At 36.7% G+C, this 26,302-nt stretch overlaps 1 protein-coding gene across 12 annotated transcripts in view; it reads right to left on the bottom strand.

Moving 5' to 3' along the window:
- Positions 1-26,302, bottom strand: part of DLG2 (discs large MAGUK scaffold protein 2) — a 966,889-nt gene that overhangs the window by 226,757 nt on the left and 713,830 nt on the right. For 11 of the 12 annotated variants that reach the window (XM_079303594.1, XM_079303596.1, XM_079303599.1 and 8 more), the window contains one exon: positions 18,827-18,982. The exons of the other annotated variant lie outside the window; for it this stretch is intronic. In XM_079303594.1, the coding sequence (XP_079159720.1) occupies positions 18,827-18,982 (156 nt within the window). The remainder of the gene's footprint in view (positions 1-18,826; positions 18,983-26,302) is intronic. 12 annotated transcript variants of the gene reach the window in all.

The raw sequence follows: 26,302 nt of genomic DNA, 5'->3' as shown, positions 1-26,302 counted from the left end.
CCTAAGTCAGGTACCTGATCTTCAAAGTGGTGAAACATCCCCTGCCTTCAAATCTATTTCCTTATGGCTGAGGTAATTGCAGGAGATAATGATAACCTTTAAAATACAAAAATCTTGCTTGTTTGAGAGGATTTGTTATTCCAGCTTGAGATCTGGTATTTAAAACAGCAGAAGTGGTTTAGAAAGATGTGGGGGGGAGCTGAAAGTAATTGGGAATGCTGTTTAAAGGAGTAGAGTGGAAAGGATATATTTTTAAAGTAGCTCCACATGTGAAGTTCTCATGTAGAGTAAATACAGACTTAAAGAATTGTTAAGAACTCATTGTTGAGTAAATTAGAGATATTGAGTGAAAACTGTTAGAAAAAAACAAATCCAATCCCAACTGATTATATTCCTTGTTCATATCTTCATATTTTGGGCAAACCTTTGCATTTTTAGAAGTGGGATGCCTAAATCTCCACAGCATTCCAAGACATTCTATTATTATTTTAAAAAGTAAGTTTAATTTTCTTACCAGCCTCAGTTATAATACTACTGTTATTACTGCTATCATTATTATTTATGATACTGTACTGATTATGAAGAATGATAAAGCTCCTTCTGGGAGCTTAAATACTTCCTGATGAAGTTAGTTTGAAAATTATACCAGCTGAGGACTGAGGTTTACATGGCAGAATATTTACAAGAAGTGAAAAACAAAAGGGATAATGGTAGAAGAAGGAAAATCCAACACTCTCAGCTGCTTAAGCAGTATTGGATGGAAATGATCCATGAACATAATACCTGATTTTGTCTCTAATTACAGCTGTGGGAGAGGATGTAGTGCTATTTTCATGAATAGGGAACATTTGTAAACTGCAGGTAACATCCCATGGCACTCTGCATGGTCTCCCCACACCTGCAGCTCGAGGTGCCTGGTGCCACACCCAGTACAACGCTGGGTTTGCAGCTCCTCATGGAGAAGGCATCTGTCACTCTCCTCCCTGCTCTCTGGCACAATGCTTTTGCACATCCACATCAATAATGATTTGTGTCATACACTCAAATTGAAATGAACTCACCACAACCTCCATTCACTGTCACCCTGTGCTGCTCAGGATACAGAAGTGAGGAGTGAATCTGAGTGCAGAAGGAAGATAAAGGCTGGGGAAAGGTGCTTAAAGGTTTGGTTTTATTTCTCACTACCCTACTCTGGTTTAATTGAATTACTTTCCCTGAGTTGAGCTTGCTTTGCCTGTGATGGTGATTGATCACTCCTGGAAAGCAAGAATACAGGCATACATATAGTTTTTTATAGGGACTACATAGCACAATATCCATCAGTAGCTGCTCTGTGGCAGCTGCAACACCCAGCACTCACCACTGCCCCATAAACCCCAGTTCTGATGGATTTTTAGGGCTGTGCATTGCTTCCACAATAAAACACATTACTGCACTCAAACCTTATTAGGTCTCCATGCAACTAACAACTAAAGCATGTGCACCTAACTTCCTTTGCAGTTTAAGCAAATGTTAAAAGACATTAGGAAGGGCTTGAAAAATGGGTCCATGTTTAAGGAACTTTGGCAAAACTTTGACAGAAATCAAGAGATAGCTCAGCAGTTTATAGGAAAATTCAGATAGGAAGAATAATATAAGATCTGCAATCCAAACATGCAAAATTGCACATCAGACATGTATTAAACAGCTGCATTGTAGGGGGAAGATGGAAGAGGAAAAAAGAAATTATTGGGTAAGTTTTCCAGTAAGAAAACTGGCCCTATTGTCTAAAGGAAAAGCTTATCTATTCTATAGTCTGTGAATACATAATAAATTCTGAAGTATTTTAAACTAGTGAATTATTCCTAACAATGCTAACAGGCAGCAAGCCTTGAGTCTCACAAAATGTTAAGACCAGAATTTTTAGATGACTTGGTTTATTATTGTCAACAAAACTGAAAGAAACACATTTTTGTCAAAATAAAATTTTGTGAGAGATATGCACTGAATAAGAGTATAGGAAAAAAAATGGTTAAGCAGACATTAAAAAATGTGGAAAACCTCTTATTTTCATGTACTTTTCCACCACAGTCCACAGAAGCTGGCCTAAATTTAGGAATTCCACTCAAAAGACCATTGATATCTTCCTTCAGGAATCAGACACTCCTAATTCCAATCCAGGATCAAAAAAAAAAAAAGGGAGTATAATGTGATTTTAACACAGAACTCAGTCAGAGCAATCATGTCATTAACAAAATGAACTTTCTTTGCATTTAAGATGACACATGAAAAATAATTCATAGAACTTCCATACAACATCTGCTTGTTTTTTAAAGAGTAGGGAAATCACAGGTAAATAAGCCTAATGACAGACTTAAAATAACATCAACCCATTAAACTAACCTGCAAAGTTTCTAGCCCCCTCCATCAAAAAAAAACCAAGCACATAAAATTCTCCTTATGCTTGAGTCATTGCACTAAATTTTAAGATAAAGTACATGGAAATTAAAGTGGTTTAAAATAGCAATGAAAAACTGTCTGATGGCAAACTGTACCATGCCATTATTAAACATTGCCATTATTAAACATTTCAATATTTTATGAGATTCTGTATCATTATATTTAAATAATAATAAAAAAATCCTACAGATTTTTAAGTTTAATATTGTATAAGACCAAGTTCATTTTCTCTGTGCTTACTAACCTTCATGTGTGCATTGCATAGAATTATAGAGAAGGAATGCATTCAGCTTCCACAGAAGTGGCTCGTTAAAACAAATAGGACTATCACAACAGAAAGAGTATTAATTTACAATTTAAAATTTATCAGAAAAGCACACTCCATATTGCAGTTACTCCTGATAATGTGTTTACTGCACCTGTGTGATACCCTGTGATAATGTTATCCCTCCTATCTGGATATACATTATCTCTGTGCAAACTAGGAATTTGGTTGAATATGTCTTTTTTTGAGAGAGCAGAGGTGAGAATGTAATCCTACATAAGCAGCTATTTAGTCTCACTCCCTCTATCATTCAAAGCAGCCCAGCATGCAAGTGTGCATGTGCAGTTATGCCAAGCACCAACCCAATACTCCTAGAAAAAAACAAAAAGAGAAAAAAGCAAACGCAGAAACAATGCAATGCAAATAAACAACATTCCAACAGGATAAAAGACAAGCAGCAGGGAATGGCAATTTGAAAATGCACAAGTATAAACACCGTATTGTCAAAATGAAAAATGAACAGTGAAGTAATTCAACAGTTTAAGTTCTTCTGCTTCTAATCTAATCTATACGAACAGTGATTTTTGAATCCTTTTAATTTGAGAAAAGCTGGACTTAGCATTTCATGGGAAACACTAAGTGTCTTATACCATGGGGTCTAACAATCAAGTATACACTAAAACTAGGTATGAAAAAATATTAAAACTGTGTAAATTTTTCTTATTCTGGGGTTACTCCCAGTGGAAGTGTCAAGCATAAGCATCTCCCAGAGAAGATGACTGTAATATTATCTAACCACACTAGTTATTAATTTTGCCTGGCTTTGATTATAGGCCCTAGACTGGATTAGATGAATGATGCTATATTATTTATTTATATGTTCCATTACATCAATCCTTAGATTCATAAATTGACATATATACCACAAATTATTTAAAGATGGTTATTAAATTCAATCTTTGAAGAGATATTTAGCTAATAAGAGAGAACTGTGAAAGGAATTTATGGAGAAGTTGACTCCATATCTATAATAGTCATTAAGGTGAATTGTTTAGTTACAAGCTTAATAGATAAATCATCTGAGTAAAACATAGGAAAGTGGTCCTAAAAGGTTTCCAAAATTAGCAAGCATGTGTATGTAACTGAGCTGCTACACAGTGAATTTGTGATCCTTCTAGTGACTAATCTGACATGACTAAGATAAAATAGTCCAAGTCCTGAACAAAAGCCTGAGTTTCCTCTGCTGAAGTTTACAAGCATTTCTTAGAGGTTAGGGATCACTCCATATAATTACAACCTTCTCATCAGTGAGCCAGCAGACCCAAGGCTCCTGGTCTATTTCAAGGTTAGTAACCAATAACTATAGTATAAAAAGACACTGCCATGTTTCTTCTACATTCATGTTTCATTTTTTTATAAAGAACTTCATCTAGAAGTAAATCTCTCTCTGCAGCTACCAACAAATTATTTCTCTCTGCAAGTACTGTTGTACTTTGGTTCACACATTTTGGCCAGAACCAGTTGCACTGGGTCCACTGAGATTTAAAATGCAACTGCTTAAGAGAAAATACCTGAATAACAGACAGACAGGGATGCACAAGGAAACATGAATCAATCAATACTAATGGTCACAGTTGGATTTATATCAACAACTCATCTAACCTTAACTAGCACTATAACCAGAATTCCATTGTTTTTTATCACTGTAAAAAGAAATAGCCACATGTGGAAGCTATTTTGGAACACAAGTATCTTGTGTCCATACCTATCCCATGCACACCTACTGAGCTATCATTGCATCATTTTGCTTCAGCTCTCCATGTGTTATTTTTTGAAGAGAAAGCAGTTCTGCTGAAAACCTATGAGTACCTGAAATCAATGAACACTTCATATATGAAATATGGATTACTTAGATGATAGAAAAAAACTGTGGAGGATAAGCCCATGCATTGGATGGTCACCTATATTTTCAAATCTTGGATTCACAAGATTAGTATGAAATCCCATGGCAATAGGTTCTTGTGTTTAGAATTCCTTTGATACCCTACTTTATTCCAAGTTACACTTCTCTTCCCACATACCAGGGAAGTCTATTTTAGAAAATACTTGTTCAAATAATCATATTTTTGAACCAGTGGAATTTTCCAAATGCGGCTGGGTAAATACACATCTGGAAACCCAATGAAGGTTCTGTTACTCATTACTTCTGGACACAAAAAACTTTTCTACCCATGTTAAGTGGGGCAGTTCCATTCCTGTTTTATTCTTCAGGGTCAAAGACAGGCCTGGATATCTTCTACACCTTTGAGGCATCTAAATAATTTTAAATATGTATCATATTATTAAAGCTATGATAACAACTGTAGCTACAGAATCCTTTTATATACAAACTTGCTACACATCATTCCCAAACAAAAACTCTTTCCTATAAATGTGGATGCAGAATGTGTAAAATGGTGCTGGAAAAAAGTAATTATTTCAATTTATGTACTTCACTGATGGCAACCCAGACCTGTTTCTTACAGTAAATGTTATGATATGCACATCTCCAATTGAGAATAGAGGTAAAACTGTCAGCATTTGAGAAAAAAAATGCAACATAATTTTTTCTCACATCACACTTCATGTTGTTCTCTGTATAGAGACTGGTCTAAGCCTTAAATGATTACATGCTAATATAATTAAAAATTAATTTATTAGGGCCTTTAAAAATTAATTTTGCTTTTCTTGTTAGAAATATAAAAGGTCCTTACAATACAACCAAATTCCTGGATATTGGTTAATCAGACTATGAATCAACACTCCCAAGTCAAATGGTAGCTTCCAACTTTTGCCACTGATTGATTTCATAACTCAAGCAAAGCTCTGTCAAATTTTCAAAAAGAGAATTACATTGCTTTAAATTCATATGTACTCTACTAAAATTTAAAGTTGCACAAGGTACTCTGGATTTGTATTCTTTTTTTGCTGTTCCTTTTGGAAAGAGAGTCTGAAACATCCTAGCCTCACTGAGGATTTCTTAGGACCTTAGTAAAGTTATTTACTCTCTACATTTGCCACCTCCTTGTCTCTAAGAAAACAAAGATAAATGATATGTCCAGACTCTTAAAGTGATTGAAATAATATTAAGGCAGACAAGATAAAAGCTCTCTGCAAGCTGAAGAAATCCTGTCATTTTCCAAGCTGCATCAATGTTGCATTTCTGTTAATTGAATCTAATGAAAATTATTTCTTTCATTTTAAAGTGGTAATGCAAGAATAGCAGAACTGGAAACTTTAAACATGAAAACATGAAAGAAATTAAAGAAAGCCAGTGTGAAGAATTACAGCATATTCTATTTTACTGGTCTATATGAAGAGCGTATTTACATCAGTTCTATAAAAATCCCCTTTCTTATTATATAGTGATTACTTAGAGCCACAACTTTATATTACAGCATTGTGTTTTAAAGTTTATCAATAAACAATAGTCCATGCTGCTTGATTTAAGTCAACAGCAAATAGATTTACCATTCCAATCATTGAGGAATTTATTTGCCAGGTGATGCTATTCTTTAAGAAGGATACACAGTAGTACATTTAAACAGATGGAGGCTTTTTGAGAAATAGTTGTTGTGATGCTACAAAAAATGATGTCGTGGTGTGGCAGTCAGCCTTGACATGAAAACTGCTTATAGTATTATGCTGCCATGTTATTCTTATTTTTAACTCTAATAAAGTCATGTAATTCTCCTGTGTTTGCTGAGATATAATTTGGTTTTGGTATTGTAATGATCTTCTTTTGCAGACCCTACTGCCTAATCCCACTTTTGTCAAAACACAAAACTCTACTCTTCTTCCAATTAATTCAAATCACTATGATATTGTACAAGAAAAAAAAAAAAAAAAAAAGAAAGGAAAACTAAGGAAAAGGAATCTGTTGAACATGATTCCTGTATTCTTATCATTGTCAGAATGAATTGTTCTTTGGAACAAGATATCAACAATCTGAGTATCCTAGCTAAAAGACCTACTTCTGTAATCCATAGATTACAATGTGAACAGCAATTGCTGAGTGATCACTACAAGAAGTACCTGGGAAATCAGGCAAAATCCTGTAGGAAAAATGCACTCAAGTTTCCATCAGGAGTAAACTTCTTCTCTTTGCATATTTCCCTTTATAAATACTATGGAGATACCAAGCAGGAGAAGTTTTATTTGAGCCTCAATATTCTAGGCAGCACCTATGATTTCAAAGACACTCATGAATTCATCACTTCAGACATCTTTGTAACACAAGAATTCTTATACACTTTGACTGAAGTAGGATAATAAATGAAATGAATGTAAAGGTTTGAGATGAAAAATGAACAACCTTCACTCATACTGCTGGGTCTGAAATGTCAGAATTGAATTCCCTTCTGAATGGTGCAATGACAGCACTACGTGAGTCTGTATCCTAACCAAACCTGTGTGACTCCTGCTTCCAACACAGCCTGCACAGCCATGCTCTTGCCACAGACACTACCCAAGTCCTCCTACCTGCAGCTCTTAGTCACTGTACTCCAATAGGTCAGAGCTCTGATTATAGTTTACACAGTCTTCATCAGATCAGTAGCTGAAGAGTCTACGTGTCGCTGATGATACCCAAGTCAGCTATTAATCAACGTGGGCATTTACTGGGAGCAGGTTATTCTGCTTCATCAGCTAACCTGCCTTGGCTGGAACCAGCTCAGGACTGTGGTGTTGCACCAGGCTGCACAGGGCACTGTACCACCAGTGAGTAGCACCAAGTGGTATTTGGCTCCCCTGCTGGGTCCTCCACCCCTGTGGGCTTCAGTGCTCTTCAGCTGCCCATCCTAACGTGCTTTCTACACTGGGATGGCTTCCCTCTGCTGTTTAGGAAAGCCTGATTGCAGACAGAGACACTGCTATTTAGAACTCAGCTGCTGGAGTTGTATTCTTCCCCCTTCATAAGTGTAGTGATTTCAACATCACAGGAGCAAGAACTGCAATGATCCTCAAAAGATGAAGCGAACAGTTCCAATTATCTGTGATATGATGCATTTTCTGCATGGAGTATGGAAATACTCTGTAAAAAGTCATTGTCTATGCATCTCCCTGGGGACTTAAAGGTTCTCTTCCTTTATTTCCTTAACAATATTGAAATTTTAATTTTGAAAGTCAAACTAAAATTTCCTCTTCCCTTTGTCAGCTAAAAAATGTACTTTAATATCTTGTCACTTTCACTGACCTTGCTTTTTCTGCAGTAACAGCAGTAGTTTTATGCACTATAAGCATTATTTTAAAAATCAGATAAAGTAGTTGCTTCTGGTGCTATTCTTTAAAAATGAAATAAAAACCTTTTAAAGAATTAATTCTTTTAAATCCCAAAACATTAACAAATTCTACATAAAAATGTACAATGACAACTTACCTAAATTTAGGTTCAGCCCAGAAAGGTCAGTTGCATAACTAGACCTTTACAAAATTCAGGGATGTTTAGAGCTTGTAACTCTCTCTGCATAGCTAATGCACTTTTTTTTTTTTTTTTTTCTTGGCAGAAAACCTCTCCCAGTGATTTCATATTGATATGGCAGCTTATAATCACTATGGCTTATGATGAATGCCTATGTCAATGTGTCCTACTACTGCAAATTGAATATCTCTGCATGTCTGCATATGGTTTATCAAGGGCAGTTTCTTTCCTGGCCTTTTCATTGCTTCCTACCAAAACTCAAGTTCATTTCCCTTGTACTTGTGTGTAATAAATAAGCATCCATCTTTCTGTTCCCCTTTTCCTCTGTTCCCTGTCCCCTGCCCACCCCTTACTACTTCTCAAAATAATACTTTTAAGAAACTATGTTGAAGTACATGAAGTGTGTAACTTACTCTGACAATAATTTTAACTCTGAATCTCCCCTCTTATCTTTTTCAGTTTCAAAACAAGGTTTCAGTATTTTCAAACTATCAAGGATTTTGGCTCAGGTCCCAAGGTCCTCCACAGGTAGTAATAAAAAGGGACTCACCCTCTCTTTCAGAGACATTGATAATCAGTAAATTCAGAATAACTTTCATTTGTTGTGTTGTTTTTTTTAAAATTACATTTAGGGGAAATTCTGGATGCAAGTATTGAGACAGTAGTGGTAGGTGAGCTCTGCAACTTCAGAGCTGCACAGTAGGTGTGTGAACAGCCCGCAGTAATGAACTAATGTGCTTAAACATTTCTGTCTTCCTGCATAGCATGACTTCATTATTTCCTACAGACAATTTCAGAATATTGAACTAACATGAAAGAATTACAGTGCAGATTTGTCAAAGAAGCTATGGAGCTGGAAGAAAAATGGATTGAAAAGAGTCACAACCCTTGTCTGCTGGGAAAACATAAATTACCCTTCCAGCTCTGAATGTATATTCTGGACTGAAATGGAATCTGCAACAGTAATTTTTAAGATTTGAAGTCATATTTACATCTCACTTTATCTTCTGTAATTACAAGACAACAAAACAAAAAGCAACAAACCAAATAATTTCAAAGTAATCACAAGATGATTTTGGTGGTCAAAAACATAGCACCTCTAACCACTCAAACTTCATAGTGAAAACTTTAAAATATTCTTTGTGAAGGACTGAGTTACTGTTTCTCACACCAAACAGGAAAGTGAGAAAATGCTGAGATGAATGAACTGGAGTGGAATAACTTTAATTAGGAAGCTAAGGGGAGCTGTTAAAGGGCTCTAGCAAGTATATGCTCAGGCTCATTTCTGTTTGAAAGGTGAGGAGAGGAAAATTCAATAATCAAACTGAGATATGGAGCAAAGTTGTCAAGATTTGCAAAGCAAGTGCATGCCAATTCAGGGAATTTAAATGGAGATTCTTGCCTATAGATCTTTGGCATGTATTTCACTGGCTCAAATTTCACTTTTTGAATTTAATTTAGGTACTTCCAAATCTGTTTCTTACTGGAAGTCAGTTGGACTTTAACTCATGAGATTATCTGAAAGCCCATCTTTCATTTTATAACAGTCAATTCTCTCAAAAATACAGATTTATTTAGATCAAAATGGATTTAAATCAATAAGAAAAGAAGTTCAGCAATCCACTCCATACCAAAATTAAATTTTAACCTAAAATAAGGATGATATTGACTCAAATGGCATTTAAAAACAACTTGCTAACTGTAGTACATGAATATAAATGTACTATATAGGAAAAGCAGAGTTTATTTTTCCACAATTTCCTTTTTTCTTCCCTCCTGTTTTCCCCATTTTGATAACCTCCTCTTAGAATTTTTTTTTGTCAGACTGAATCAGGGAACAACATACAATAACTCCCCAAAGTTATGCTGAGACTTTCAGTCCAGCTCAAATTAAAACAAACACCTTAAAGTTTTGAGTGTTATGGTTTTCATTACTTGTATCACTCTGAAGTCTCTGCAGATGGTTCCAGTTATACAGTCAATATTTTCAAAGAGCAACAAATGCTGGTTTTAGAAACAAGAAATGTAAAGAGTACTGATCAATAACTACTTCTGCAGTAATATGAGAAATAGACAACAGATTTCATAACATTTCTCTTAATGATGGCTTCATGACATTTTAAAAACAAGGAAATGGCAGAAAATATGACCCAGTATTTCAACCTTTGGCCACTACAATCAATTTTCTCTTTATAATGGGAAATAATTACTATCTTTATAGACACATAAAGGTACTTGTATGTTGTGGTAGTGGGGCAAAAACAGAAAAGGAAAACAAAATCATGTAGAAATTGTAGCATAGACTCAGGATGTGGATCCCATCACATCCAGAGCTTTCTTAAAGTTAGTACTTTCCTGTCCCTGGCTATTCCATCTGTTAGTATTTTATACTTTTCTTTGGACTGAAGATGTAAAGTGAAATCACCAACTACAAGAGGGGAGGCTCCAATTTAAACAACTCATTCAGTTTTGCAATGCCTCCCACAAGAGGGTCCTCCAATAGGCTTCCAGTTAACACAGACTCAAAGACTGCTTCCTCCTGATTCCTGCATCACAAACATGTTTTTAGATATATCCTGGGGTAAAGTCAGACCTTATTTGACTTGAAAAAATGAACAGAACTTGACATATTTGAAAGTATCTACATATAGTGCTTATTTCAGCAAAAATAAATGGTGGTAAGTAAATACAATGCAAGCTGGGGGCCTGAGCCAGCACTACATTTTTCCACTGGGATAAGTGCAGTGCAAAACAAGACCAGTGCAGGGCTGAGGGAAGGGCCATTATTACTGCTGTAATTCCCTCGCATTTCCCTGACAAACTACACTGCTATAATGAGAGGTCTCATCTGCTATCCACAACACCTTCCTTCACTCTATTTAATACTAATGATCTCTCCTTTTCTATGCAGTGCAGAAAATCTTGCATATCTCCACCTGCTGGAAATATCTTTTAACCCCAAGGGCTTCTGGAGGGTGTCTGTGCCACCCATTTCACAACTGAACAAAACTGAAAGAAAGTCTTAACTTTCCAAGGTCATACAACCTGTCAGTGGCATGGGCCAATTTCTCAGTTTCCAGCTCTTTGCTCTGACCAGAAAACTTTCCTGCTCTTTTCTGTGCAGTTACAACCCTGGAAACTATTCTTCTTCCAACAGGCACAGCACAGGGAGCCACAGCATAGCCTTATTCACCCTGCCTCCACAATAATATTTAATTTCTAGGCTCAGAGAACTCCCTCATGGGGTAAAAAGAGTAATTTGTTCTCTGGGTTAAATTTATTCTTGGTTTTTCTGACAAGCCAAGACTCTAGCAATTACTGTGACAGATGGAGTGATGATTTTTATGATGTGGAAACTTGTCCACAGCAATGAAACTGAAATCTCCAAACCTATTTCTCACAGAGGTCTTTAGACAGTTGCCAGGTAATAATTGTCACCATGAATGAAGTTTGAATTAGTGAATGGCTCCAGAAGCTTGTTACTGCAACACTCCTTAGCGGAGTGACACATTCTGACAAATTTTTGTCATTTATTCTGAATGTATTTGAAACAGACAGGAAACCACTACATGGGATTAAATTTCTCCCAACACTCAAAAGAATTTGAACGTTGTGTTTGAGTTCTAGTGCTCTGTCATTTTGGAAGGACTGCATCAAGGTGATTTCCAGAGAGCAGAATAAGATGTTTGAGAGGCTGCTTACATCTACTGAAAACAATAACATATCTGACAGATAAGACCATTTCAAATAAGAAAGTTGTGTGAACTTGCTTAGGAAGTGGCTGGGTTTTCATGGGATATGTTCCTGCCTTACATTCAGGCAGTAAGTGCTGCAGCCAGCCTTAGTGCTGAATGGCAGCCTCTGAGGCAGACATCAGACACAACTTCAATTTGGAAGGTCGTGGTCCACCACAAGCTCCCCATGCCCAGTGATGGAATGCCCTGGCTGACAACCTTAGGCACAAACCCATTAAAAATAGCCTGATATTTGTCTGGTCTCCTGGTTCCAGTCTTCCCCATTAATCCAAAAAAGCCACATAGAAACTGACTTTTGATACTTTGGGAACATTTTCTGTGACTTACTTAGAGACTGAGACTCAGCACTTGCTGACAGACACGGAAAGGAAGGAGACATCTTTCCTTTGTTCACAAATGTCCCTCTGTAGTTCTGCTTGTAATCAAAACAGCAGGAAAATTTTAATACTAGTGATTTAAAGATGTTTTCTTACAGAGAACAGTTATTTTTTTTCTTCTGTCAAGACATAGTAGAGAAAATACTGCTACTTAACTGAACGGAATTGATAATTCTGTCCATTTTATGAGCTAAGAATATACAGTTTAATTTTCATGTAAGAAGACTGTGAACAAAAGGAGATGTGTAGCACAAGAAAGCACATTATCTCTGAAAATCAAACTATATTAAAAAAATACGAAACATTTCCCAAATGACAGAGCAGAACAAATACTTTAATTTTTCTCTTTTAAAAATTTTATTCTAGTCTGTTTAATGATTATAGTTATGGTTCTTAATATAACTGAGAAGATTATTTTACAGACAAAGCAGAGTAAATAGAATTAAGTGACGTGCTCGACTGAAGAAAATTAGTCAGAAGCCCAACTGCAAATAAAGCCCAGCAGCTCTAACCTGAAGCACTGCATCTTAACCTGAAAGACTTCTGCAACTTTACATAATTAAACACTTGAACTATAGAGGTTTTATGCCTTCACAGGTTAAGGTTCTCCTGCAAGCATCTGAGTTTTTGAAAGCTGCATCTTCCTAGCAATTTTAATTAATAAGGTCCAAAATAGAAGACTCCTCATTAAAAAATGAAAGCACATAACTGAGTTTATAGGAATGTTTGTGCTTATTAGGGTCAGAGACTCATGCATGCAAAATAGCATGAGAGCTGAGATTGAAAGGCAGCATCATTTTTCTTTCATTAACCCTAACAGTTATATGACTGGATCATTTACTTGAAGAGAACACTTTAGTCAGGATTAAACAGAAATTATAGGAATATGCTCCAGTGAAGACTTTTTTAATTTGTTAATTGAAAGTGATAAAGAAAATTCACAATTAACTTCTATCATTTCCAAAAGATCCTTAAATAATTTAGAGGCCTCAGGAGGCTGATTCACAAGCTGGGAGAATCTACACTGAACACTGCATTTAAGTTGTAGACAGTTAATCAACACATTTTATGCTGATTGTGTTTTCCCTTATAACTCTGAAATACTGCAGAGCTGAAGGTGTTTCCAGAAGAAGCACAACCCTGTCAAGCATAATGTGCATGTAGTTGTATGGATCTGGGCTGCATCCTGCCACCCACGGTGATGTGTGCTCCTGCTGGTGAGTCAAGGTCTCCTGAATTACTTTTACAGAGGTCTAGGAGTTAAAGAAGTGCTTGAATTGCTAAAGATGTTGTTCAGGGAGAGAGGCTACAGCACTTCCCTAGCTGATTCTCACTGAAATCAACAAGATGCTTCAATTCCCATCAGTATGAACATCAGCACCCAAGCCCTTGTGATGACCAGTTTAATCTCAAATTGCTTAGGGGCTGCTGTGCGCTCTGTGCCTCTGAATGCCACGTGTGTGGAAGTATGCCTTACAAATCACCTCTCAAAACAAAAACCCACAGTATTCACTTATTTTAAAATGCCACTTTCAGGGAGCTACTTCACTAAGAATAATTTTAACCAAGTATCTTATATTTTCAAAAGATTGGATAAGGTTAGTTTGTTCTCATTGACAATGATTAAGCTGAACCTCAGTAGAGCCTATTTTTGTGTTCAAAAATCCACAGAAAGAATTGTGTACTTATTTCCCTCCACTGTCTTTGAGCAATGCTTTTTAGTAGCAGTATTCACTATATATAAGCTTGCTGTCTGTGGTTGGGTTGTATAAAATGCAGATCAGTCCAGAAGCTGATCTGAAGGTGTTAAAATAAGAAGCACAAATCTGCTCCAATTCTTGTTTAAAAATGTGAGTACTGACATCCATTTGACCCAGACTATTTTCCCATTTTGTAATTAGCATTCAAAATTTCTAAAAAACCATAAAAACCCAAAAAAACCCAACACAACCAAAAACCCCAAAACAACAACAACAAAAAGGACAAACAAAGAGATTAAACAGTAGAACTTATTTTAGAAGGTTTTTTTTTAAATTCAAAAAAGGTGGTTGTGTTTATGTGGGCCAAACTGAAGACTGAATTTTATAATATCATTGCTATTTCACTACTTTTTTGATAGGCCCCATTTTTAGGTTGCCAAGCATTTCAAAAACCACGAAATACAGAGAGATGTGTTTTGGGAGATAGAATTCCCATATTAAACACATGGGATTGAACAGGGGACAATGAGTACTGCTGTACATGTGAATTTCAATAAAGATGACAAGAGCCTCCCTGGAAGGCAGCCACACACAAGTACAGTTATATGCATCACTTGACAATAAACTTGCTCCCAGCAGGTTACTGGGAAGGAAAAGGCTGTGCAGACATTAATAATGAGAGAGTGACTACCAGAGAGACTCACGATTCACACCTTGGAGTGCAGCTACCTTAACTTCTACCAGGGTCTGTGAAAAGTGATCAGCATCTCCTCACTGGTCTCCATTGCCTGTGGAGGGATCCCAGAGATCCCTAAAACTGTGTGAGGGAAGCACAGACTGGCTGCAGAGATCACAGGAGTGTGCTGACCCTTCTGTGGCTGTGGGGACTCAGCCACTCTCTGGAAGCAGCACCACTCATCATTAAGATTTTGGAATTACAGTCTCCTCACCCACATGCCTGCACCCATTCAGCACACTTTTATTCCTGTGGTGCTTAAGAGTTACACAATGCTCAGTTACCCTTGAATGTTGATGCAAATGGCACACTGTTTTCAATACTCTGCCCTAGAGCCTGATGCCAATGTAATCTTCAATGTTATCTAGAGCCTAATCCCCAGCTCAAAGAAAGTAGAGGTGGTTCTAAAAACTGCTGTCATTGATATGATTCATCAAATATCTTGAAATGAAACCAAACCATTAGTTCCTTCCCTACATGTACCACAAAAAAGAAAAAAAGCCAATCAAAAACAAACAAAAAAATCCCAATCATATAATCGGAGTTGATTCACTTATAAAAAAAGTGAATACCCATAGAGTAAAAACAACAACAAAAAAAAGCCAACAATTTCAGGGAAGCCCTTTACCAAAAAATATACTGGCAACTAGAGAGCCAGGAAGATTTCAGTGAAAACAAGGAAGTGAATTCTGGGAAAAACCAAAACATTTTTCAAGTATGTCTTTGTAGAGGTGAATGCAATTCTCAGTGCAAAGCCTGGGAACATTTTGTGCTACACAGTGTTGATAAAAAGACTCATGTTTGTAGGAAGAGGGTTACATCCATAAGCTGTGAATTCCTTTCACTGCCAATAATCTTCTATTTGTAGACATAATAGTCAATAATGAAAGGGGCCAGAACATGAACACTCCACATCCATTCCCACATGGTGTCCTCAAAGGAAAACTTTCCACTCCAAAATTCTCTCTCCACTCCTGCCTTCAATGGTACAGATTTTCAGCTGTTGCACATTGACATAGCCCTCTTAATATCAATTCATATGAATACATAACTCAATCAAAAATCTATCCTAAAATGGAAGTACATTCTTCTAGACCTCCAAATCTTGCAGGATTTGACAGGCCACCATAAAAGCAGGGGTTATAAACTTGAATTTATTATAGACAAATAAAGCTTTGCCCTATGAATTCTCTGCCTATTAAGTTAATGAGCCTTGACAAAACAATCATCTGAGGAGCAGCTGACAAATTATTTGGAGCAGCAATTTGAAAGGTGTTGGCTGGCTTACAAACATTTCAGTTGGGAGAATATGGCATCATGTTCCTCTTCCTCTGGAAGAGTCATTTGTCAAACTGAATTTCTTGCAGATCAGCAGCAGATTCTCAATACTGGAGCACTGAGATACAACAGTAACTGTAATTACTGAAACAAGTAAATAATCCCTGCCATTTCCTCCCCAAACTTGAGGCTCACAAATGCTGATGCAGAACTCATTCTAGGAAGTCTGCATGAAGAAAGCAAGATACATTTTTATTTCTGACTGGAGCTCATTGAAGTGTTTTATGGGGAGGAAAAGAACTTTGAGGAATTCAGGTGAGTAGAGACAGACCTTTCAAAATACCTGGTCAGTATTTAGATTTTTTTTTTTTCTATATAACTTCTAATAGGAATGGTGGTATCACAGCTATGGATTTAAACCAGGGTCTTTTACTGGATAAATTCTTCAAAATTTTCAACACAATACAGCCCTGAAACACATTGCCTTTGGGAAATATAGGGCTGTGTACATTAAATACTCATGCAGCAAGAACAGCCATTAGGGTAAAAATGAGATCAGTACTTTTCTAAAATCTGTTCTCCAACTGTGAATACTGACTCCATTTGGAAATTGAATCATGATCCGTTGTAAAGCTGCCACTTTCCTCACCAATGGCATTTGTGAAATATTATTTCAAATGTCTTCCTCCACACTCAACTATTCAGAGTCCTGTGGAAAAGATGACAGTACTGAGAACATGGAAAACTGTCATATTTTCCATCTGAATGTTATTTCACAGTGTGAAGGAAGTACAAATTATAGTAATCAGTTGCCTCTGCAACAGCATGTAGCAGAGTATAGCACACAGCATTTAACCATGAGTTGTGTCTCTCCTCATATTTTATGTCCTTTTTGCAGTTTTTCTTGGACTGTTCATTTAAACAAACTGATTAAATATACAGAGACTAGAGCTCAATATTACATCAAAGTAGAATGAAGATAAATGAAATCTTGCTTTTAAAGAGAATTGTTAACTCATACTCAGAATAACACCCAGCTTTCCAAGTCCTGATACCCCATCAAATATCTGATGACCAAGTATTCAATCAATCAATCATAAACCAAAAGAATGTACAGAATTACACATTCAAGTGCCAAAATGGCCTAGCTTTATGAGACCTCCAGAGCTCTACTATTATTGACTACTAAGTATATGGTTGCAGGAAGCAGCCTTAACATAATCTTTTCCCCCAACCTCTCTGCATGTCTACAGATATCAACCATTTAGCAGTAAATTACCTCTCTCTGTGGTTTGCAAGGCACTCAATGCCATGGCCCCAATATCCCCTAGAACCCACTCACTCAGCTTTCTAGCTCAAGTTGGACCCTTTCTTTCCAAGGGGACCATTATAAGAGTCTTTCTATAATGAACTCTTCCATTGCCTCATTTTAAAACCTCAGAAGCACTGCCATGCACAGATAAATGACTCATATTTATACTCTACCTAAAGAACCAGGGTACTTTCACTACTTTTTGCCCACTTATGCAAATTAAGACAACATTAGCAGAGAAATTAAAATATTGTGGGTAGCTCTGTTAGTGCCTGGCACGTTTGTGCAGGTATTTACACCTTTATAAAACACTGTCCTAAGCAATGTGTTTCACTCCAACTTGCACTGGACACCTTCACTAATCATTTTGACCACTTTGATTAAGCATCTTTTTACAAATTCTAGAAGGTACACAGTTTTCATTCTAATAAACTGACATCTTCTGCATGGTTTGGCACATCTGTAGCATTCTTTGCTAGTATTTTTCTTCTCTCTTTTTTAATGGGGCTTTCTATTTCATAGCATTGCAATGCCTTTCACAGCTGCCTTCCTAATCCCTGGGGTTTCTTTCCTGCTAGTGTATCTTACATAAATTTACCATTTGTTTTCCACTTACATACTTCTGCTCCTCTCTTCCCACATTGTTCTTTGCTTTGAAAAATTTTTTCTGTAGAAAAAGTCTATGATCAAAGCTGCAAACACAAATATTTTTCTTCCATTCTGGAATATAAAAAATGACAGCTTTTTTCCTAAAAAAGGAAGCATTCCAGAAAAATTGTGCATAACTCTTTCTCTATGGTTTACTAGTATCCTTGTAGTCTACAGAAGAATGGCTGGGTTATACTAGCCTACAGTTTTGAATAGTCTGCTTTCCTTCATTAAATATTTATCAGGAGGCAATCACTGACAATGTTTTGCAGAAAGATCTCCCATTATTTCAGTTATGGAAATGTTCATCATTTTAGGCTTTCCTAACTGTCCTCTCAGAGCACAGCTAGCCTAGGGAATGCAAAATTTTAGATGCATTCTTAACCGTGATTTGGTGAGGGAAGCGATTATTTTTTGCTCTATTTCTTCTGAATGGCTTAGGCAGCTGTCCTATAAACCCAAAGATGCTCACTGAACTAAGCAACCACAACAAAGGAATAAAGTGACTGAATCAAAACAAATTACTACAGCTTTCAGTGAAGTCTTGGTCACTTTCCATACTCAAACAGAAACAAACACTGAATTAAGTTGCAAAATGTGGTACATATTATGTAACCTATTTCAGAGCATCATTCCAATGGATCGAAACATTGCCTGCGTTCATCACTGGATTTTGGATGACACAAAATTATATACCAAGGCAGCATGTATCTCCCAGTGGTGCAAATGTGAAAGCATGGTTAAAAATAAGCACAAGCTGTAGAAAAAAGGTCTATGGTGAAGATGCAAACCATGAGATAAATCCAGTGATGTTCATGCACTCTAACAAAGGAGGTGAGGAAGAAGCGCATGCAGTACCTGGTGATCTCAGAGTCAGGGAGCAGGCCTACGTGGTAGTGGGGGTAGGGAGCTGAAAGAAGGAAGCTTTTGTCACACTCGACAGGGGAATAGTGCCTAGGAGAAGGTGGTTTATCACACAGTTTGTTCACAGTGCTGTAAACAGGTTCAGGAGGCCTGGTGATACAGAGACAAGAGTAAAAGATCAGGTGCATATTAGTTGCTGAGAATATAGAGAAAACAAAGCAATCATTTCAAAAGCATGCATAGCAAATCTGTCAAGATCTTTCCAGTGGCGCTTTTCCAACAAATAAAAAGTGTCCTGTTAAAGGAATTGGCAAAATTTGATAGCAGTATGGCATTCAAGTAGCTGCATATAAAGATATACACAATACAAGTGGACCATAAAACTCCCCTATGGGAAGTATGGCACTGAAATATATCTTATATCTGAAGTTGACAATATCTTATGCCTGAAGTTGAGAAAGTGAGGCATTTCCCCCATAATATTTTTTTTGTAATCTAACATTTACACGAGCTTTCTGTGATATTAATTTTGAGTACAGCATAGAAAATAATGTTTGTTACCTGAAAAAGAAGTATTTTTACCCATTAATTTATAATATAGATGAAGTACATGTTACTTGTTAATATAACATACTCTGTCTCAGTGAGCTGGAACTTTTTAAGTAGAGCTGTTGTCAAATTGACCCACATCCTAGAATGACACTGATGGTAACAAACTGTGTGAGCAGTTAATCTCATTGGCAGGCAATTCGTTGCATTTCAAGAGTTCTTTGCACTCTTTCAGCCTTCAAAATCTGATCATGCAGACCACATCTGAAGCAGTTAACCCCACTGTCAAGGCTACTGCAATCGCACTTGCAACGCTGCTCCGAGCTGCAGACAGCAGCCTGTGAGGTCAGATACAAAGAGTAAGATCTTAAAACCAAAATTCCTCTCCTGCTGCCTAGAGCCACCTGCTGAGGGAGGCAATACTTACCACAGCCCTCCCAGGAGCCGTCTGGGAGAGGGGAGAAGGGAATGCAGCCTTTAGTGCCAAGCATCCAGGGATCCGCGGGAGACGAGCAGCGCGCAGTTCGCAAAACAAACCCACACCACATCCACATCCATCTCCCACCTTGCAACTTCCCTGCCCTGGCCCCAGGACACATCTTGGGGCCCACTGGCTCTGTGAAGCTCGACTCATTGTTTCCTGACATTTCTGCTCTGAAGAGTGCCAAGGGTCAATTGCTATCATATCCACGCTCCTGCCAGAAGATCCAGGGTATGCCACAGCCTTTCATCATTGTCATACAATATTAGCTAGATGGAAATCTTATTTCAGAAGCCTGAAAATATCAAGAGGCCAAGAAGTTAATGAACTTTTTTTGTTCTTCTGACTGCATTATGCCTCATATGGGTCTGGGTTTTGCTGTGACTTTCACAGGTACCAGACTTTATTACAGTCGTGGATGTGCTGGCAGATACAGAGAACCTAATTTCCTTTGTTAGCTTCTGGGTTTGTCCTTTGGGGGAAAAGGAGTAGCTGCTTTACTTAAAAATTGCTCTTACTCAATGTTAATAACATTATTCATAGCAATCTGCCACATGATTTGAGAACTCTCTGTGCCTGAATTTCCCAGGGAAAACTCTACACTAAAAAACTGGCAATTTAAGATTACCAAATAGCAAAATAGCAAAGCTGTCACTCATTTGGTTATAAAGCATTGTGTCAAGCACTTAGTAAAATCCCTTTAAGAATGTTTAAGTTAGCAATCATTTTCTATCAGTATATTTTACTTGTTTCAGAAGGTTGGATTTAATAATTAATTTACTAGATCAATTGTTGCTTTCAATAAAAAAATGTAGATAAAAACTATTCTATTTCACTTTTGTCCAATGCTGCCTTTTATTCCCTTAGAAACCACTTTTGCTTTTAGGCAATATATGAGAGAACAAGTATAAATATCAAATAAAAATGATACCTACTAAGAAAACTGAAGAAATATTGCCCCAGTGCGGGAAGATGAATAAAAATTGTAGATTCCTCCATGGCTTAAAACATTAAGCAGTCCATAAAAAATTTGATAGTGTCCTATATTCAAGTTAATTGTCTTCTCTGAGTTGTAGACAACATCAGAGTGTTGCTACCCCTTGGATATACTGTGAATGCTCAAATTACACTGAGTCATCAGTCAGTGACCATCCAACCTCATGCTGAGACACAAATCATGCCACAGAGATGGGTAGATATGAGGAATTCCTTTGTTAATTGACAGTTACAAGCTGCCTCCAAAAGCAAAATGAAGTTAAACATTCAACATCTACCTAGATTTTTACAACAAATGAGAACTTCAAGTATAAACACAGAGTCTTAACAAATTGCCTTACAAGGCCCAGCAAATTTTAAAACATTTAGCAAATGTTAACATGTTTTAAAACATTTCTGGAGCACTTTTTACTCCATTCAGTCTTCCTGGGTGGTAAGATACAGGAAACTGGAACAAGTCTGAGTATAAGGTTCTGTACTCGCTGATATTACATAAGTGATACTGTGACCTAGTTAACATTATACCCCCTGTATTTGAGCTGCAGAGAGAGGTCTTAAGGTTAAAAAAAGGAATTTATACTTCTTATCCTTTTAGACTCTTTGGTTAGAAGAGGATTTAGGATATCAGCTCATTCCAGTTATGAGTGTACTTTGTATAAGGCCCATGAAATGGTCTGAGATCACCACAGCCACCTACTTCCCTTCAGATGTCACTTCCTTCAAGGTCATTGAGAGCATGAACTGCACTGGTCCTTTAGATGCCTCTACCCTATTCAGATGCATGGACTAACAACTGCCAGCTGCATAACTGGGCTCTGGCTGCATGTTTTATTGGCACAGAAAAGCAATAATTTGGATAAAAAGCAGTACATAACATCCAGTGTCCAGGATAATCTTATTTTCTCTCTCAGTTTGGTGTAGTAAATATGAATTAAGTAATGTAAAAATATTTGAAAGTTGGGATAAAAAATATAAAGTATAGGAATTATTAAAGTTATATGGGGCAGATTACTGTCCTGCTCGCACAAACAGGGTTCCACATGGGCCATTAATGACAAGAAGTAATAGGAGATATTTGCTGCAACAGCCTGTCTTCAAATATCCTCCTCATTCTCCACCCTCTCTATGGCAAACTAGTACTGAACTACAATAGTAGCCACCTACTAGAAAAAAACAATATCCTATTTAAAAGATTATGAAGACCACCCAGCTTTATTAAGTAACTGTTGTAATGCAGCATTTTCTCATCTCATTTATATTTCTCCTCACAGAAAGAAGAAAGAACTTCTTTCCAAAGGGATCAGCCTACCTGATAAATCCTGTCTCACACATCTTCTCCAGAGCTATGACAGAGACAGATTGTCCTCTCTCAAACATGGGATAATGAGGATGCTATTTAGAAACAGTTTTTAATGTGCCATTATGAAAAAATACAACCAAGGTCACCTCAACTTTTCTTGCAAAAATAATTAAGAGTCAGACTGAGCATAAATGTTGAGGCCTTACTTTATGATGCACTAATTGTTCAAATGAATTTAAAATCATGCAGCAAGCCATTTAGAATGCTTTAAAAAAAGTGTAAAGGCTAGATACATATCATTTAAGGATTAATTCATAGCAGTTTATGTGCAATTGAATCTCTTTCATATACAACACGTATAGATTCAGAGGTTTAATTTAAAAATAAATGCTAAGCAGTTTTTGAAACTTTTTTGAAGGAAGAAAAGAGAACTATATAATGGAATTTATTTTGTCCATTATCTTCATTTTTGTTAGTATCTATGCATAGAAAAATCCCCATAAAATGCCAAATGTCTGAATATTACTGTATGCATCTTTCATAATTGGAATATCTATTTTAAAGAGTAATTATGTAATGTGGATCTGCTCTGAAAAATAACTAACTACTGCTGTAACTTGTTAGTCAGATCCGCTCCCCTTCTGCCTTTAAGCTGTTTATTTATTGACAAACAGGCATCACAGTTCTCTGCCTTTTTCAGTGAGCCAAAAACAAAGCTTTGAGAGAAATAACAGCAGCAACAGCTAGGTCTGGATGGACAGTAACAACTACATTAGTCTGAGAACAAAGAATAGTAAAGAGAAGGAATAAAGCACACATTAGTAAAGGGAAGGCAACAGAAAATGGAAGTGGTAAATGTAAGCATCAGCACAGCATGGCTTGAATATGCCTCAGTAGACAGTTCAGCAGAATCACAGGACAGAGAATCAAATCACTTAATGCCAAAGGTAAGCTCTTCAAAGGTAACATGAACAGCAGAGAGTCACTCTTCCAGCAAGAAAATAGAAAATAAAAAAACTGAAAGCTGGAATTGTTATTCAGTACAGACGTAAGAGCAGTGAGGCACAATTCTCACAGAAAGGTAGAACTAATTGGTGGAAAAGATAACAGTAACAGTGGGAGGTAGAAAACTGATCTAACACTGGCTTTATTTATTTCATAACAGATTGTGTAAAGCAAAGCTTCCTTGTTTTTTACAGTCCTTATTACTCCTTGTTTAGATCATCATTGTTTTGTTGTTTCAGGCTGACTTAATTGTGGAACAGAAGTTATAAAAAAATGGCATTTTTGAAAACCATTCTCTCCCTCTCCTCTCATGCAGGGTCCTCAATTTAAAATTAGCTTCTTTTTTTTTTTTCATTGCAGAATCCTGTTAGGTAGGGATCAATTGCCAACACACAGCACATTAAATGTTAACAGTTTCAGGTTTTAAAACATTTCAAAACCTTTTATAATATGAAGAGAAACCAGCTCAACTCTCACAGCATGCTAAGTATGCAGAGCTATAGTCAGGAAACAATCTGAGAAAAAATAAATTCAATCTGAAAGGAAATACATCTCCCAATGCTACAAGTTTACAACTTTTTTTTTTTTTAACAGCAATTTTTAATTATACCCAAGTTCCACAAAGAGATCTAACACATTAGTTTTGCAGATATAATGTTGCTGGGAAGTAGATAAACTTTTTAAGAAGTATTTCACTATTAAACCAAGAATCAATGGCAACTTAATACAAATAAAATCTTCCACTTCTGATAACCAGTGATTTTTTTTACATGTATATCCTTGACTGAGCTTCTTATTCATATAACCTTCTAGGAGAACCACATAACTTATTGTTCAAAAGGGTAATTAGAACTGATAGTTGATTTTATTTCATATTTCATTTTATTTCATGTGCCCTGGCAATTTAAATGTTACGAAATTACTCATATGACATGTTTATTTCAATTAAATGAAAGACAGAGGAGTATGAAGAGCTGGAGGAAAATACCCAAAGTGCAGTGCCTTAGTTCTTTCTGGAAACCCTAAAATTAATAATTTCACAGCTTTCTGTTATTAAATGCTGTTTGCTTATGCCTTAAAGGCTTCTTTAACTGCAAAACAAGTGCTTTTTTAGCAAAATCATGAAGGTTAAGGATTGCCTTGTTCCTCTTAACAATACTATTTCAACATTTTAATCGAGTTTTCAAACGAAACGGCCTACAGGAAGGCATAAGTATAATTTAGAGCCCTTAATATTCTCCACCCGATTCTACAGTCATTATTCTTAAACATTAGGAATTAGGAAATGCTTAATTTGAAAAAAACCCACAAAAATCAGTATGATTTTCTGTTGCAGTACTGGAAAAGAAGGACACAGGAATAGACTGTCAGACAAAAGGCCCAAGTGCCCTGCAGTGACTCTAGGAAACAGGGACCAGCAAAGAATAACCAACCCTTCCCTGCTCAGCTGCTGAAAATCAGCAAGGACCACACAGACCAGAAATTAAATCCAAGAAGACAGAAGTCAGTAGGGCTGTCCATGAATCAGCAGTTATTCACATCATATTTGAATATTTTTATATTCTTGGGCTTCAGAACCCCCTGTGGCACTGAGTCCCACCAACTGATCATGACATACCCAAAAAGCTCCACCTTTGTGTACTCCAAGCCTGTTATTTGGTTGCACATTGATAACATAGGGTAACATCTTAAGAAAACATCTATTTGCCTTTTAAAAAAAAATTTGGCAATACATTGTAACTCTGAGCAGTAAGAAAGTGCTAACAGCCCTTGCCTTTGCCTCCTCTGTGCCATGGTTACCTTTGCAGATCTCTGTTCTGTCTCTCTGACCCTTTTTTCTATATTGGAGTTATTTGTTGTTTATCTTTCCCTGGAAACCATGCTACACCTCTGCTGATCTCTGTCACTCTCCTCTGAGGTTTTTTTCCAGTGGCCTTCATGTAAGATTCAAGACCTGAATGCACCACAGATTCATGGAAACCATTATATTTTGCAGTCTTGTCTTTTCCTATCAGATCCTATTTTTATTCTTAATTGCCTTCTTGATTGTTCCTGAGTACTGAGCTGACAATGTCACAGAGCTAACCACAGTCACCCTAAGGTGTCTTTCTCAAGTGGCAAGAGCTGCAGGAAGGGTCCATGTGTCCATGTTTGATGTGTAGGTTATCCTTTCCTCTGTGCATTACTGAAGGCTACTTACCATTTTTCTGTGTGCTACCACTGCCAATCCTACTATCTCATTTTAGAAATCTCCATACAAGCACTAAAGCATATTCCAAAATTTGATTAGTTTTTTTCTAAGTGTCAAGTACTAAGTAGCTGCCAGTGATTGTATTAGAAATAGTCAAATCCTATTACTTGGGGATCTCTGACAGGCCTATTTAAATATGCAAGGATAACTCAGGAATAAGAGATTATCTGTGACTTGATAATGATTAAGTTTTTACTTTAATATAAATTATTCTCCCAAGTCAAGATTTATTGTACTTAAAATAAATTTGGATAACAAAATGAAATCTTACTCTAGGCAAACAATTATGCATCTCTAAAGTTTAACAATTAGTTTAAGATTAAATATGTGTAATAATAACAAAAAATATAAAACAGTTGTTTTGCAAGTTACCAAATTCAAGCTTTAATCTAAGGAATATATTTCACCAAGGGTCCAATTTAAGGTTATGTAGGTAATTTTTTCCCCCCTTTAACTGAACACTTAATGTGCAACTTGAATTGTTTTCTGTTAATTAACTTTTTCTTAAAAAACATAATTTCATAGATTGATCAAAGACTAAACCAAGCAGAAATTCTATTCTGGGATACCATATTGGATTCAATATGTCACCAGCTTAAAAACTAGAGATGAGACCCCTGTTTGTGAGAGACAGTGAGTAACCAGTCACAGCAGCAGGCTGGCATCCTCCAGACAGACAGACAGACAGACAATGAACTAACATGACAGACTGCCTGGTGGGATCCCCCCCATGTGGTGCACACCCCAGCCACCTTGGCTGCTTCTCCACTCTTCCAGAGGGAGATGGCCTAAGGCTGATCCTGCCAGCATCTTATCAGCAGGTCTTCCAACCTGCTCTGTATCTCTCTTCCTTGGCCAGTGTACTTGTGCAACTACTGATTATCCCAA

The sequence above is a fragment of the Erithacus rubecula genome, assembly GCF_903797595.1.
Source record: "Erithacus rubecula genome assembly, chromosome: 1".
In the NCBI taxonomy this organism is placed as follows: Eukaryota; Metazoa; Chordata; class Aves; order Passeriformes; family Muscicapidae; genus Erithacus; species Erithacus rubecula.
This window is presented reverse-complemented; position numbering and strand designations above follow the sequence as displayed.